The following is a 17,091-nucleotide window of genomic DNA, read 5'->3' as shown; positions in this document are numbered from 1 at the left end:
GACCCCGAATAGCCAGAGGAATGTTGAAAAAGCAAAGCTGGTAGCATCACAATTCAGGACTTCAAGCCGTATTACAAAGCTGTAATCATCAAGACTGTATGGTACTGGCAAAAAAAGACACACAGATCAATGGAACAGAACAGAGAGCCCAGAAATGGACCCTCAACTCATCTTCGACAAAGCAGGAAAGAATGTCCAATGGAAAAAAGTTTCTTCACAAATGGTGTTGGGAAAATGGACAGATACATGCCGAAGAATGAAACTGGAACATTTCCTTACACCACACACAAAAATAGACTCAAAATGGATGAAAGACCTCAATGTGAGACAGGAATCCATCAAAATCCTAGAGGAGAACACAGGCGGCAACCTCTTCGACCTCAGCCGCAGCAAATTCTTCCTAGAAACATTGCCAAAGGCAACGGAAGCAAGACAAAAATGAACAATTGGGACTTCATCAAAATAAAAAGCTCTTGCACAGCAAAGGAAACAGTCAACAAAACCAAGACAACTGACAGAATGGGAGAAGATATTTGCAAATGACATATCAGATAAAGGGCTAGTATCCAAAATCTATACAGAACTTATCAAACTCAGCACCCAGAGAACAAATAATCCAATCAAGAAATGGGTAGAGTACATGAACAGACATTTTTCCAAAGAAGATATCCAAATGGCTAACAGACACATGAAAATGTGCTCAACATCACTCGGCAACAGGGAAATCCAAATCAAAACCTCAATGAGATACCACGTCACACCAGTCAGAATGGCTAAAATGAACAAGTCAGGAAACGACTAATGTTGGCAAGGATGCAGAAAAAGGGGAACCCTCCTACACTGTTGGTGGGAATGCAAGCTGGTGCAGTCACTCTGGAAAACAGTATGGAGGTTCCTCAAAAATTTGAAAATAAAGCTACTGTACATCCCAGCAATTGCACTACTGGGTATTTACCCCAAAGATACAAATGTAGAGATCTGAAGGGGTATGTGCACCCCAATGTTTACAGCAGCAACGTCCACAATAGCGAAACTATGGAAAGAGCCAAGACGTCCATCAACATATGAATGGATAAAGAAGATGTGGTATATATATACAATGGAATATTATGCAGCCAGCAAAAAAACGAACCCTTGTCATTTGCAATGACGTGGACAGAACTAGAGGGTATTACGCTAAGAAAATAAGTCAATCAGAGAAAGACAAGTATCATATGATCTCACTGATATGAGGAATTCTTACTCTCAGGAAACAAATGGAGGGTTACTGGAGTGGCGGGGGATGGGATAAATGAGGTGGCTTGGTGATGGACACTGGGAAGATTATGTGCTATGCTGCGGGCTGTGAATTGTATAAGACTGATGAATCACAGACCTGTACCTCTGAAACAAATAACAAAATATATACATATATAAAGAAGATAGTAGGAAGGAAAAATGAAGGGGGGGAAATCGGAGAGGGAGACGAACCATGAGAGACGATGGACTCTGAGAAACAAACTGAGGGTTCTAGAGGGGAGGGGGGTGGGAGGATGGGTTAGCCTGGTGATGGGTATTAAAGAGGGCACATACTGCATGGAGCACTGGCTGCTATGACAAAACAATGAATCATAGAACACTACATCAAAAACTAATGATGTAATGTATGGTGATTAACATAACATAATAAAATTAAATTAAAAAAAAGTAGGATAAGTGCAACAGGCACTAGTGCAACACATTTGACAAAATGCCTGATATAATAACCTACATAAGTGATGATATCAGTAATTAAGCTTTATTTTTCTAAATATGATAATGAATTTTTTAATAGAAAGAAAAACTTACCAATCTACATGTAAGACCAATAACTGCTAGTGGAGTCTGTGCAGACTGAGAAATGTCAAACAGATTATAGAGGAGTGTTTGGTTTTTATGATGAGCAAAAAGATCAAATTCATCTAATACGAAGATCACTGGGCAACTACTAGACCGGTCACCTAAGATAAAATAAGTTTTATATGTTAACAAGCAACTATATCAGCCTTTCTTAAGTTTCCAAATTATTTACACTTTAGTTGTTAAAACTCAATTCAACAAACATATATTGAAAACCTACTTTGTACAGTATACTTAGCAATGCCTATTCATTTATTCAACAACAAAAAAATTACTCACAGGACAAGACAGCCCTCACTGCCCTCAAGTAGTTCACAGTCTAATTACGTGACTCTACTAGGTTACTGATGAAAAATTAAGAACATTATTTAAATGACAAGACTGTTGCTTTTAAAAGTATGTAAATATAATCTTCTGTCATCATAAAAATGACAAGGATCTCTTAGCACTTAAATAGACCAAAATACTTTGGGATTAATAATAAAGGGAGTCACTTAACTTATGAACAAAACTTTTGCTTCAAAAGAGACTTGTTAGCAGAAATGGAAACTATCTTCCCAAGTATTTATAATTTTTATAAATAATCATTAAACTAGGAAATTCAACCAAAGCCACTTTTAACTCCTTCTAACCACAGTTTTTTTAAAGGCACCCCAACAGTTTTAATATTTCAACAACAGGGGAAAGTTCAACATGACTCTGTGAATTCATTTTTCTCGTTACAACGGGAGAAACTACGAGGGCAGAAGAATCACTATTACCTTAAGGTTTAAGGCTTTATATTCACATAAAAAAGTTAAAAGAAAACCTGATAAGGGGACACTTAAAAAATAACAAAACATACAGTAACCTGTATGTCATGAAAATCACAAGGACTACTCAAAGAGTCTATAAACAGAACTATATAATACAGAAATGTAGCATTTGAGGGATGCCTGGGTGGCTCAGTTGGTTAAGCGTCTGCCTTCAGCTCAGGTCATGACCCCAGGGCCCAGGGATGGAGTCCTGCATCGGGCTCCTTGCTCAGTGGGTAGCCTGCTTCTCCCTCTGCCTGCTGCTTACCCTGCTTGTGCAGTCTTTCTCCCTCCAACAAATAAATAAAATCTTAAAAAACAAGAAATGTAGTATTTGATAAAATATACCATTAAAAATCAATGGGGAAAAGTGGCTTATACAAGATTAGTTCTCCACCTTACACCTTATCAAAATAAACTCCCACCAAATTATGAAATATATGTATTAGATGAAAACAGAAGTGAATGCCTTCAAAATGTGGAGAAAAATACTGACAATGCAAAAAATTTAAAATTTCTTTTCAGCACAGAAGTCCAAAAAGAATTCCCATAAATGAGTATGGGATAAACACCATCAAAATAAGGCAAGAATCAAAAAGAAATACATAAACCAGGAAATATCAGTGTTTAATAAAAATATGAAGTGATGAGCATCATCAACAGCACAATAATGCGTATCGAACTAAGAGATGTATTTTTGTCTCTTAGGCAGACATGAAAATTAATAATTGTGAATAAAAGTTGAAAAGGAAAAGGTACTCTTAAACATGTTTAGATTTGAAATAGAACTTCTAGGGTAGTTTGGTTATATTCCTTTTTCCAAACTTTCCCCCTTTCTCCCCTTCCTTCCTTCCTAAGATTTATTTATTTATTTGAGAGAGACAGAGAGAGCATGAGCAAGGGGAGGGGCAGAAGGATAGGGAGAAGCAGACTCCCTGCTGAGCAAGGAGCCTTCCCGGGGCTCAATCCCAGGTCCCTGGGATTATAACCTGGGCCAAAGGCAGACGCTTAACAACTGAGCCACCCAGGTGCCCCTATAAGTATTCTTTTATTTTTTAAATTATTTTTATTTAAAGATTTTATTTATTTATGTGAGAGAGCACAAGCAGATGGGAGTGGCAGGCAGAGAGGGAGAGGGAGAAGCAGGCTCCCCGCTGAGTAGGGAGCCCGATGCAGGACTCAAACCCAGGACCCTGGGATTATGACTTGAGCCAAAGGCAGAAGCTTAACCGAATAAGCCACCCCAGGCACCCCTATAATTTTTCTTTTAAATGTGGTACTGTTTAATCCAGAATTCTACTCATTAAAATTTACCCTAGGAAATATCTAAATAATCACCTAAGTATTTCTTCCTAATTATACAAAGCTAGAAATCAAAATTCATAACTGGTGATTAATAACTTCTAATTTATTACATTTTAAGTATAGTTAATTCATAAAATAGAATATATGAGAACCATAAAAATGATGGTGTAGCTCACTATTTACTGACATAGGTGCTCACTACATCCTGTTAAATAAGTGAACAGGATATACATTATACAATATAGAAAATCATTTTATTCTTATAAAAATTATGTCCATCTGCATCAGTGATACACTGCAGGTGAATAAAGACATAAAACCAAATGTTAACTGGGATAATCATGGGGTAGCTGCGTGAGCAGCTCAGTCAGTTACGTGTCCGACTCTTGATCTCAGCTCAGTCTTGATCTCAGGGTCATGAGTTCAAGCCCCACTTTGGGCGTGGAGACTTCTTAAAAAATAATAATAATTGGGATAGTCACTGTAACAGTTGTGGGATTACAGTGATCATTTTATTATGGTTTTTTACATTTTTTTTTGTAAAAATATGTAACACCTTTATAATCGGGAAAAATAAAACTTAAAGATACCTTTTGGTGGTATTAATTACGTTAATATTTACCTTTTTTTAAAGCTTCCAGAAGAAATGAAAGGTTTTCAGCAAAACTTCCCTGAATAACAGAAAGACACCATAGCTAAAAGTTTAATGAAATAAAGAATAAAAGAGGACTATCTGATTCTTAGACATTATATAGACACTATGTATCTACTTTTCCCTAGATTAGTCAGTGGCCAGATTCTGAACTGGATACTTCCAAGTGTACCATTAAAAACTTAAATATAAAAGGAGAAATGGCATAGTATTGAAAATGGCATTACCTTGTCATGCTCAAAATTTTATATTTTCTGGATAAAGTCTGTAAAAATGTTAACTTTAATTTAAAGGCAGTTTTTAAGACTTGCTGTATTCTAAACACAGAGAACCAGAAATCATTGCACTTTGTATCTTCAAATAGATTAAGCTCTTTCAAGTCTCAGATTAATTTGTACCACTAAAAATATGACCATATGATTTCACTCATATGTGACATTTAAGAAAAAAAACAAATGAACACAGGGAAAGGGGAAAAAGAGGGAGAGACAAACCATAAGAGACTCTTAACAGGGAACAAACAGGGTTAATGGAGGGGAAGGTGGGCAGGGGATGGACTAAATGGGTGATGGGTATCAAGGAGCACTGGGTGTTACATGTAAGTGATGAATCACTAAATTCTACTCCTGAAACCAGTATTACACTATATGTTAACTAAAATTTAAATACCAACAACAAAAAAATAAAACATACTATTAAAAAAAAAATGAGCACGAACTTAAGTGAGGTCCAAAAGGAAACATGAGAAGAATTTTGCCTCAGTTATTACATACTACAATAGTTTTTCCCTATTCAAGAGCATACTACAGAATTTGTATATATCACATCAAATTTGGCTATGTTTACTTGGAACACAGCCAAAACATTTTTGGATACAACTTAAATATTCTACATGGAAATTAACAGAGTAGCAGATGCATTATCCAGATGTTCCAACTTGTGGATAAGGGCTCTGTTAAAATATCTTTTTCATTTAAGTCATTAATTTTTACTTCATTTAGATTTTTTAATTTAAAGAAATAGCCAACTTTAAATTTGTGAAGATCTACAGGACAAAAGAAACCCACTTGTTTGTTTCCCAATTGAGAGAACTGATATAAAATAGCCTAATAGGTTTTTAAGAACTTCCACATATTTTATAATAACTGTATGTTGTCAAATCAACATTATTTTCAAGGTAGTTAGGGCAAGAGGCATTTACCATAATATAAACAAAAGCTGAGAGGCAATCTGTGGGTAAATCAGTGGTCAAAGTTATTCAAAGGTTGCTTGTCTTTTGTTTTTTTTTTAAGACAGTTATACCTGACCTTTACTGTAAGTAATTATATAAATACATATGCACATATTATAAGACTATCCTTAATAAATATTCATGTATATTTATATGTAAATACATGTATGTGTGTGTGTGTGTGTGTATGTATATATATATATGAATATACAAATTTGCTATATCAAAAGAGAAAGGTTCTGGGTTAAGTGACTTAAGATTCTTAATATCCTAATATCCATTTTATGACCTTAAAAGAAAATTAGGCAAACTAATTATGCTCTCTGAGCCTCAGGTGACTTATTTATATAATGCAGAAGTTAAACTAATAATCACTATATGTGATGATTAAGATAACAGTAATGACTAGGATGATAAACAATTGTGCCTTTTATGATTTCCTATGAATCCAATAAGAATAGGTCCAGTTAGGAAAGTTAGAAACCCCAGTCTACACCATTTGCAAATCAAAAGCCAAACTGAGTCTACATAATAGTAAATCTCCTTGACCAAGTAAGCCACTGTATTAAACATTACATTCTGAAAAGGAGGAAGAACATCAGACTTACAGAAGGGGCATTTTGAACCTGTAGACAGTGTGGAAGGGTAACACATGATTGGTTTACCTTTTTATAGGTAATTACTAAAGAATGAAATTACTAAATGCTAAGAGGCTTACACAACAATGGCTGGGTCATTGCAGAACGGAGTAGACACTGTAGAGTGATAACACTGTATGACCACCAGTGAGCAGAAAATGAATGTGGGATGTACACAACCCTGACTTCAACTGAATAAGCAATATGAGGTTAAGTCATTTCATTATGAAAAATAAAGTAGCTGTAAATTAATTTAATCATATTTCTTTTCAACCCTATAAATCAAGTGACAGGGTAAAAAGTTTCATGAAAGTTCCAGAACATTTCTAATCAGTTTCATTTACATTACTGATGTTCACTATCTTAAGGTTCCAAGCTGTTACAATAATGAGATATGAATTAAGTTTCTGAAAACATTTTAATAAGAGACAACGGACATTTGTATAGTACATTACCAATCCAGCATTTTGTAAACATAAATTATGTTTAATGCTTCCTTTTGTCTTTAGACTAAATCTGTGAAGTATAATAAAGATAATGCACATTTAACACAGATGAGAAATTTGAACTTCTGAAATACTCATTAGCCATGATTATCAAGTAGGAAATGGTTTTAAAGACAAGACTCAAATCCACCTTTTGTAGCTTTAAATTCAGCACATTTTCCATTACTCCCAGCTACCCAAGTCTCAGAAGACTAAAAATAGGGTGAGTGTAGTACTTTAAAAAATATATTAAACTATCTCCAAAGATAGGGAATCAAAGTATTTATCTTACAAAGAAACTCAGATAATATTTACATAAACATGGATTTCTTAGCTATTTTATAGTTAGTATAATCTACTTCAAAAAAGTCTTAACATAAAGATATGATGAATAAATGCATCCTAGTACATTATACTTTTTTATAAGAATCTTTCATATTTCAATTTAGAATCGCTGAACCCTCCCTAGCCTTCCAAAAATAGGAAAATATAGCATATAAACGTTAAAGCCTGTTTAATAGAAGAACAGAAATGATACTTACAAAAACTTTATCTCCAACTACATTTTCCAGATTTAACTGCCTTGTGATTTCCTTTAGGGCAATTTTATCATTGATCTGCAGTAGTCCTGAAATAAAGCCCATTTAAAAGTATTTAATTAAAATGAAATATTTGATACAGTGCAGATTATTTTCCAGTCAAGTAAGCTTTCTAATGGTTTTTAAATTTAACTAGAAAGAAAAAAGTCAAAAGTTTGTTATAACATTACTTCCTTTTTGAAACTCAGCAATGAAGACATTTGGTAGACTCAAAAGAACTATCTTCCTTGGGGTTCTTTTATTTTAAAAAAAGAAAAGAAAGACAAAAAAACCAAGAGTCATTACATACCTCATTTACTATTTTTTTTTTTAATTTCCAAAAATATTGTGTATATTAAAGTAAAAGTTGTTAAACACGGATCAAGTTCTTAAATTACGACTATTACCCACCTTTAAACCATACCAATAAATTAAACTTTATATTATAAAAAGCTTGTATGGCTTATATCATTTCCAATGGCAAAATGATGACATACTTACCATTTAGGTGAACTTGTAATACATTTTCACTCACTTCTTCTGCTTCCATTAGTTCTTTCAAAGCATGGTTTATTAACTAAATGGTGTTAAAAAGTTTATAGAATATTTAATAATAGATAAAAATATAAGCCCATATTCTTTTTTAAACTATGAATAATGGGAACAGAATATAATAAAAAGATTGCCATTTTAAACTAACAAATGAATGTGCACATTATTCACAGATAACAGAAAGGTTTAAGTAGAACATCTAATGTCTGACTCAAGATGCCAAAGCCAGGACTGATGTCATGCTCTCTCAATCATTTTCCCAAACTAATAAGTGTTTAGAAACAACCCTCAAGTTTCAAAGACATATATTTCTCTATAAGTCACATAAAACTGTAGCCACTTAAGAGCTTCATGTCTGAGTCAGTTCATTATTTATCTCTAACATTTATTCTATTAAATATTTTTGAAATCACTTAAAAGCTATTGAAAAACATGTAGTACAACAAAGTTAAATGATTGTAAAAAGTCTACACCAGTCAATACACCAATTTCTATGAAATACTGTTAACTACTCTTTTGAAGTAAATAAAAAATTGAAAAAGTAAGAAATACCAAGGGGTAAGTTGAAAAAGAGATATCTGTTTCTTCTATTAGTTGCTAGGTATAATAGCCACTCCTTATCCGCAGTTTCAATTACCTGTGGTGTGGAAGCAGATGAATCCTCCTTTTGACATTATGGGCAGAAGGTTGATAGTAACCTAATGTTACATAATAATGTCTACATCATTCACCTAACTTCATCTCATCATGTAGGCATTTTATCATTTCACATCATCACAAGAAGGGTGACTATAGTACAATATGACATTCTGAGAGACAGAGACACCACACTCACATAACTTTTATTATATTTGTTATAACTGTTCTATTTTATTATTAGTTATTATTTTTAATCTCTTACTGTGCCTAATTTATACATTAAACTTTACCATAGGTATATATGAATGGAAAAAAACAGTACATATAGGTTATTTGGTACTATCCATGGTTTTAGGCATTCACTGAGGTCTTGGAATGTATGTCCCATGGCTGAGTGGGGGGCACTGTATATAGAGAAAGACCTTATTAAAGAAATGTAGAGCTTGCAATGAAAAAAAATTACTACTACTAATATAATTACTACTAAAAATACACTGACCAAGGTGTTACACCACCTTAAACTGTTGAATTACAAAGTTTCAGATTTTTGTTAACTACAGATTCCTATGCCAAATACTTCCTATTCTCTATTTTTTGACTTGTGACATCTTATTACAATTATATTGCAATATAATATACATCTCTTCACATTAATATTGCACACACATTTTTAAAAACTTAAAAATGAGTAGAACTAAGAAAAGCCAAAAAGATTTTAAAAGGAAGAACAATGATAAAGGACTACAAATACTAAAACCACTCCTATGATTAGAAAATAAATGGTCCCTCAAAATAGACTGTGTATACAAAAAAAAAAAAAAATTAGGAAATATGGCATCAAAATTCAGTGAGGACAAAAAAAATATTCAAAAAAGGCACTAGAACAACTGGTAAACCATTTTGAAAAACAAAATACTATTTGTATTTGCAATATCATACTTCCATTTGTCATTGCAACATCTTTGTGAAACAGGAAGATGCAAGTATTTTAAATTACTATGTTTCACAATAGGATATCAAACATACTAACTATTCTGGTGTATCTGTATTGGTTTTAAAACAAATGGAATTCTGGGGCGCCTGGGTGGTTCAGCTGGGTAAGCATCCTACTCTAGACTTCAGCTCATGTCATGATCTCAGGGTGTTGAGATCCAGCCCCGTGTCTGGCTTCTTGCTGAGCACAGAGCCTGCTTAAGATTCTCTCTCCCTCTGCCTCTGCCCCTCCCCCCATGTGTGCTCTCATGTGCATGTGCGCTCTCTCTCTCTCAAAATAAATAAGCCTAAAAAAATGGAATTCTACCTCAGATCATAGGTAATCTAAGTCCTCTTAAAAAGGGAAATCTCAAAATATCAATTGTCATACTATGAAATAAAGCCCAACTAGGAAGCGACATTCTTTACAGAGAACTGTCCAGAAATGAAGTGGTACTTCTTTGCCTTTAGAGCAAGTATGAATCTATCACAAGACTTTGTTCCCAGATGATACAAATGTGGTATCTCAAAATGTGGCCTTTGCAATAGTTTCTTAGTAATCTGCAATGTTCTTCCTCCCACCAACTGGTATCTTACTTAAATAATATTTCTATTTCCCTGGCTCTGATTATATGTTTTAAAGTATTTTATGTTTGGTAAATTGTTGAAAACTGTGGGTGGCTCAGATGGTTAAGCGTCTGCCTTTGGCTCGGGTCATGATCCCAGGGTCCTGGGATCAAGCCCCGCATCGGGCTCCTGGCTCAGCAGGGAGCCTGCTTCTCTCTCTCCCTCTGCCTCTCTCCCTGCTCATGCTTTCTCTCTCTCTCTCTTTCTCTGTATCTCTGTGTCTCAAATGAATAAATAAAATCTTAAAAAAAAAACTGTTTTAAATTATTTGCATAATGAAATGGGGGAAATAATACCTTCATTTTACATACACATATAGAGAGTTATAATAAGGAAGATGGCAGCAGAGTAGGAGGATCCTAGGTTCACCTGCTCCCACAAATGCAAGTAGATACCTTTCAAATCATCCTAAATAACCCAGAAATCAACATGAAGAATGGCAGAAAAAGCTCCACAATTAAGGGTAGAGAAGAGGACAGAGGACACATCAAAGACAGTAGGAAGTGTGGAGTGTCTTGGCTTGGGAGAGAAACGGATCATAGCCAATGCAGTGGGGAGGAAGTCACAGTCCCAGAGAAGTGGGAAAGAGAGACTAAAGTACAGGGGAATACACAGGTAATGAATCCTCATAGGATTGGTCTGGAAAGCTAGAGGGCCTCAATTTCTTGCGTCCCTGAAACCAGGGAGGCTTAAAGCCTGGAGTTCTAAAGGTCAGTATGCGTGGTTCTGGGAGAGCTCGAAGGACACTGAGGATGCATTTGGAGAGAAGGCAGGGTAAACAGTCTGTGGACATACAGCAATCTGAAAAGTGCTGGGACACACAGTGGGGAGGTTAGTTGCTCATCTCCAAGAGTGTCCCAGAGAGAGGGTATTCAGAGAGAGAGACCTCTGGGGAAAAAATGAACTGGCAGGTACCATTTAGCTCTAATGCTCATCAGCATAAATAGAGCTGCCCACAGAAAACACCCTCGCACCCACATTTGCTACCAAACTTGTTTATACCAAGCCCTGCCCCACGCCCTGTGTTGTGGTGGAATTGCCTTTTCCAGTCACTCATTCCTCAGTCCCAGCACATGGGCCCCCACTCTCACAATATGGCTCAAACCCCCTGCCAATATGATGTCTCCCCACACTTGGTTCAGGTGGTGGTGGTGAAAGGTATCATTTCACAAGCAGACCACACCACATCTAGTTAAAATGCACCACATTCAGGTCAGGGACCAAACACCGCCCACAAGAGGCAAAGAGCATCTCTAGTAAATGACTGCCATGAAGGGTAAAGCAGCCAGGACAACACAATAGCAGAGTACATGTAGCACAAACCAGAGACACTTCCGGAGGTGCCAGGCCCTGGGGAAGAGAAGACACTACACTGCAGGGCACTACAGAATCTCTTATTCATAAAACCATTGCCCTCCATCAGGGAAATACAAATCAAAACCACAATGAGATATCACCTCACACCAGTCAGAATGGTTTAAAATTAACAATTCAGGAAACAACAGATATTGGCAACAATGTGCAGAAAGGGGCACCCTCTTACACTGTTGGTGGGAATGCAAACTGGTACAGCCACTCTGGGAAACAGTACAGAGGTTCCTCAAAAAGTTAAAAGAGAGCTCTACAACCCAGCAACTGCACTACTAGGTATTTATCCAAAGGACACAAACATATTGATTCGAAGGGTACATGTATCCTGTTTATAGCAGCAATGTCTACAGTTGCCAAAACATGGAAAGAGCCCAGATGTCCACTGACAGATGAATGGATAAAGAAGATGTGGTATATATAGACAACAGAATATTATTCAGCCATCAAAAAGAATGAAATCTTGCCATTTCCAATGACGTGGATGGAATTGGAGGGTATTATGCTATGTGAAATAAGTCAGTCAGACAAAGACAAATACCATATGAGTTCATTCATATGTGGAATTTAAGAAACTAAACAGATGAACATAGGGAAAGCGAAGGGAAAATAAAATAAGAGAAAAAACAGGGAAGCAAACCACAAGAGACTCTTAATATAGGGAATAAACTGAAGGGAAATGGGTGGGGCGATGGGGTAACTGTGTGATGAGCATTAAGAAGGGCACTTGAAGTAATGCGCATTGGGTGTTCTATACAACTGATGAATTACTTAATTCTACCTCTGAAACTAATAATACAGTATATATTAGTTAAATTGAATTTACATAAATAATTTTTTTAAAAAAGCCACTGCCCTCAAAAACATGAGATGTAGTTGACCTTCCTAACACACAGAAACAGATACAGAGACTTAGATAAAATGAGAAGACAGAGGAATTTGTCCCAAATGAAAGAACAGGACAAGGCCATGGCCAAAGACTGAAATGAAACAGATATAAGTAACATATGTGATGGAGAATTTAAAGCAATGATTATATGTATAATCACTGGACTTGAGAGCACATCAGTGATACCATTAACACAGAGATAAGGAATAACACAGGAGAAATAAGGGCTCAATAAATGAAATGAGAAACATGCTTGATTGAATGAAGCAGAGGAACAAACTAACAGCCTAAACTAACAGCCTAATGGACAGAGTAACGGGAAATAATCAGACTGAACAAAAGAGAAAAAAGAATTATACAAAATGAGAATATACTTAGGGAACTTCAGTGTCTCCATGCAACACAGTAAATTCATATTATAAGAGTACCAGAAGAAGAGTAGAGGAAAGGGGGCAAAGAATTTATTTCAAAAAAACAGCTGAAAAGTTCCCAAATTAGGAGAAGGAAATAAATATCCAGATCCAGGATGCACAAAGAACCCCCAACAAAAATCAACAAAAGTAGATCCACACCAAGACACATACAATTAAAATGGGAAAATATGATTAAAAAATATATTAAAAGCAGCATGACAAACAAACGAAAAGACAGTTACATACAAAGGAAATACCATAAAGCCATCAGTGAATTTTTCAGCAGAAACTTTCCAAGCCAGAGAAAAGTGTCATGTTATATGCAAAGTGCTGAATGGGAAAAATATGCAGCCAAAAATACTCTTTCCAGCAGGGCTATCATTCACAATAGAAGAAGAGATAAAGAGTTTCCCAAATAAAAACTAAAGGAGCTCATGACCACTAAACCAGCCCTGCAGGAGATATTAAAGGGGTCTCTGAGTGGAAAGAAAAGACCAAAAGTGACAGGACAAAGGTAGGGATTACAAACCCAGTAAAAATGAATATTCCTGTAAAAAAATCAGTCAATGGATTCACAAAATAAAAGGATGTAAAATATAACACCATAAACCTAAAATGCAGGGAGGAGAGGAATAAAGAATGGGTTCAAACTTGAACCATCAACTTAATAATATGCAGAAGATGTTATATACGAATGTAATGGTAACCACAAATCAAAACCACTAAATATGCAAAGAATAAAGAGAAAGAAATCCAAATCTATCACTAAAGAAAACAAGCAAACCATGAAAGAAAGATAAGAAAGGATAAGAGAAAATCTTCAGAAACAAGCACAAAGTAAGTAATAAAATAGCAGTAAATACATATCTGTCAATAACTACTCTGAACGCAAATGGACTAAACGCTCCAATCAAAAGACATAGGGTAACAGATGGACAGAAAAACAAGACCCATCCACATGCTGCTTACAAGAGATTCATTTTAGACCTAAAAATACCTGCAGACTGAAAGTGAGGGGGTGGAGAAACATTTATGATGCAAATAGATGTCAAAAGAAAGCCAGTGTAGCAATACTTTTATTGGAAAAAATAAACTTTAAAACAAAGATTGTAACAAGAGATTAAGAAGGACACTATATAATAATAAAGGGGACAATCCAGCAAGTTATAACAATAGTAAATATTTATACACCCACAGGGGAGCATGCCAATACATAAAATAGTTAATAAGAAATATAAAGTAAATAATCAATAATAATATAATAGTAGGGGACTTTAACACCCCACTTACATCAATGGACAAATCATCTAAACAGAAAACCAACAAGGACACATGGCTTTGAATGACACACTGGACCAGAAGGATTTAAGTCAGAACATTCCATCCTAAAACAGCAGAATACACATTCTTCTCGAGTGCACATGGAACATTCTCCAGAACAGATCACGTTATTAGGCCATAAAACAAGCCTCAACAAATTAAAAAAAAATCAGTCATACCATGAAATTTTTATGATGACAATGCTATGAAACTAGAAGTCAACCACAAGGAAAAATCTCAAAAAACCACAAATACATGGAGGTTAAATAACATGCTACTAAACAATGAATGGGTCTACCAGGAAATCAAAGACAAAAAAAAGTACATGGAAACAAATAAATATGAAACACACAAGGGTTTAAAAACCTTTGGGATGCAGTAAAAGTGGTTTTAAGAGGGCCTATAGCAATACCAGCCTACCTCAAGAAGTAAGAAAAATCTCAAGTAAACAACATAAGCTTATACCTAAAGGAATTAGAAAAAGAACAAAAAAACCCTAAAACCAGCTGAAGTAAGGAAATAATAAAGAATAGAGCAGAAATAAATGCAATAGAAATAAACAAACAAGAAAAATAGAAGAGATCAATGAAACTGGGAGCTGGTTCTTTGGGGAAAAAAAAAAAATCAATAAAACTGATATCCCTCTAGCCAGACTTTCAAGAAAAATATAGAAAAGACCCAAATAAACAAAATATAGAAAAGACCCAAATAAACAAAAATCACAAACGAGAGAGGAGAAATAACAAACACCAAAAACTACAAGCAATTAGAGAAGAATGTTACAAAAAACTATATGCCAACACTGGACAACCTAGAAAATATGGATAAATTCCTAGAAACATATAACCTACCAAAACTGAAAAAAGAAATAGAAAATTTGAAAAGTCCGATCACCAGCAAGAAAACTGAATCAGTAATCAAAAAACTCCCAAGAAACAAAAGTCCAGGGCCAGATGGCTTCTTGGGCGAATTCTACCAAATATTTAAAGAACAGTTAATACCTCATAACATTCAAAAAAAAAAAAAATAGAAAAGGAAAGAAAACTTCAAATTCAATCTATGAGGGCAGCATTACCCTGACACCAAAAGCAGATAAGGACACCACAGAAAAAGAACTATAGGACAAGACTTCTGATGAACCTAGATGCAAAAGTCCTCAACAAAATACTAGCAAACCGAATCCAACAATACATTAAAAAAAAACACAAAACATTCACCATGATCAAGTGGGATATATTCCTGGGTTGCAAGGGTTGCAAGGGTGGTTCAATATTTGCAAATCAATCAAACTGATACAACACATAATAAGAGAAAGGATAAGAACTACATGATCATGTCAGTAGATGCAGAAAAAGCATATGACAAAGCACAACATCCATTCAGGATAAAAACAAAGTAGGTTTAGAGGGAATATACCTGAATATAAGAAAGGACATATATGAAAAACCAACAGCTAACACCATCCTCAATGGGGGAAAAACTGAGAGCCTTTTCCCTAAAGTGAGGAAGAAGGTAAGGATGTCCACTCTCACCACTTTTTTTTTTTTTAAGATTTTACCCATTTACTTATGGATATGAGGGAGCGAGAGGGCATAAGCAGGGTGAGTGGCAGAGGGAGAGGGAGAAGCAGGCTCCCTGCTGAGCAAGGAGCCCCATGTGGGGCTTGAACCCAGGACCCTGGGATCATGACCCAAGCCAAAGGCAAATGCTTAACTAACACAGCCACCCCTCACTCTCACCACTTTTATTCAACATACTACTGGAAGTCTTAGCCACAGCAATCAGAAAACAAAAGGAAGTAAAAAGCATCCAAATAAGTGAGGAAGCCGTAAAACTTTTCACTATTTGCAGATGCCGTAAAACTTTTCACTATTTGCAGATGACATGGTACTATATATAGAAAACCCAAAAGACTGCAACAAAAAACTGCTAAGACTAATAAATGAAGTCAGTAAAGTTGCAGGATACAAAAATCAATGTAGACAAATCTGTTGCATTTCTATACACCAATAATGAAGCAGTAAAAAGAGAAAGAAAACAATACACAAAAAATTTATAATTTTTTGTAATTTGTACCAAAATTTACAATTGCACCAAAAATAATAAGATATCTAGGAATAAATACAACTAAGAAGGTGAAAGACCTATACTTTGAAAACTATAAAAAACTAACAAAAGAAATTGAAGACAACACAAAGAAATGGAAAGAAATTCCATGCTGATATACTGGAAGAACAAATACTGCTAAAATGTCTACACTATCCAAAGCAATCTACAAATTTAATGTAATCTCGTTTAATGCCAACAGCATTTTTCATAAAGCTACAACAACCCCAAAATTTCTATGGAACCACAAAAGACCCCAGATAGCCAAAGCAATCTTGAAAAAGAAAAGGAAAGCTGGAAGCATCACAATTTGAGACTTCAAGTTATATTACAAAGCTGTATTAATCAAAACATTATGATAATGGTAAAAAATAGACCATTAGATCAATGGAAAAGAATAAAAAACCCAGAAACGAACCCACAATTATATGGTCAATTAATATTCAACAAAGCAGGAAAGAATATCCAACAGGAAAAGAAACAACTGGTGCTGAGAAAACTGGAGAGCAACATGCAAAAGAATGAAACTGGGATACTTTCTTACACCATACAGAAAAATAAACTCAAAACTGATCCAAGACCTAAATGTGAGACCTAAAACCATAAATATCCTACCATGGAGTATAGGCAGTAATTTCTCAGAC

The 17,091-nt window shown here is 35.1% G+C and overlaps 1 protein-coding gene across 3 annotated transcripts in view; it reads right to left on the bottom strand.

Moving 5' to 3' along the window:
• ORC4 (origin recognition complex subunit 4) overlaps positions 1-17,091 on the bottom strand; it is a 96,684-nt gene that overhangs the window by 31,477 nt on the left and 48,116 nt on the right. For all 3 annotated transcript variants that reach the window (XM_028123800.2, XM_028123795.1, XM_028123796.2), the window contains 4 exons: positions 8,063-8,138; positions 7,526-7,611; positions 4,600-4,648; positions 1,828-1,979 (listed from right to left, as the gene is read on the bottom strand). In XM_028123800.2, coding sequence (XP_027979601.1) covers positions 1,828-1,979; positions 4,600-4,648; positions 7,526-7,611; positions 8,063-8,138 — 363 coding nt within the window. The remainder of the gene's footprint in view (positions 1-1,827; positions 1,980-4,599; positions 4,649-7,525; positions 7,612-8,062; positions 8,139-17,091) is intronic.

This window comes from Eumetopias jubatus, unplaced genomic scaffold (genome assembly GCF_037043125.1).
Source record: "Eumetopias jubatus isolate StellerSeaLion01/CBP00866 unplaced genomic scaffold, mEumJub1_p1.0 scaffold_3, whole genome shotgun sequence".
Taxonomy (NCBI): Eukaryota; Metazoa; Chordata; class Mammalia; order Carnivora; family Otariidae; genus Eumetopias; species Eumetopias jubatus.
The sequence above is the reverse complement of the archived record's forward strand: the minus strand, read 5'-3'. Positions and strand labels throughout refer to the sequence as shown.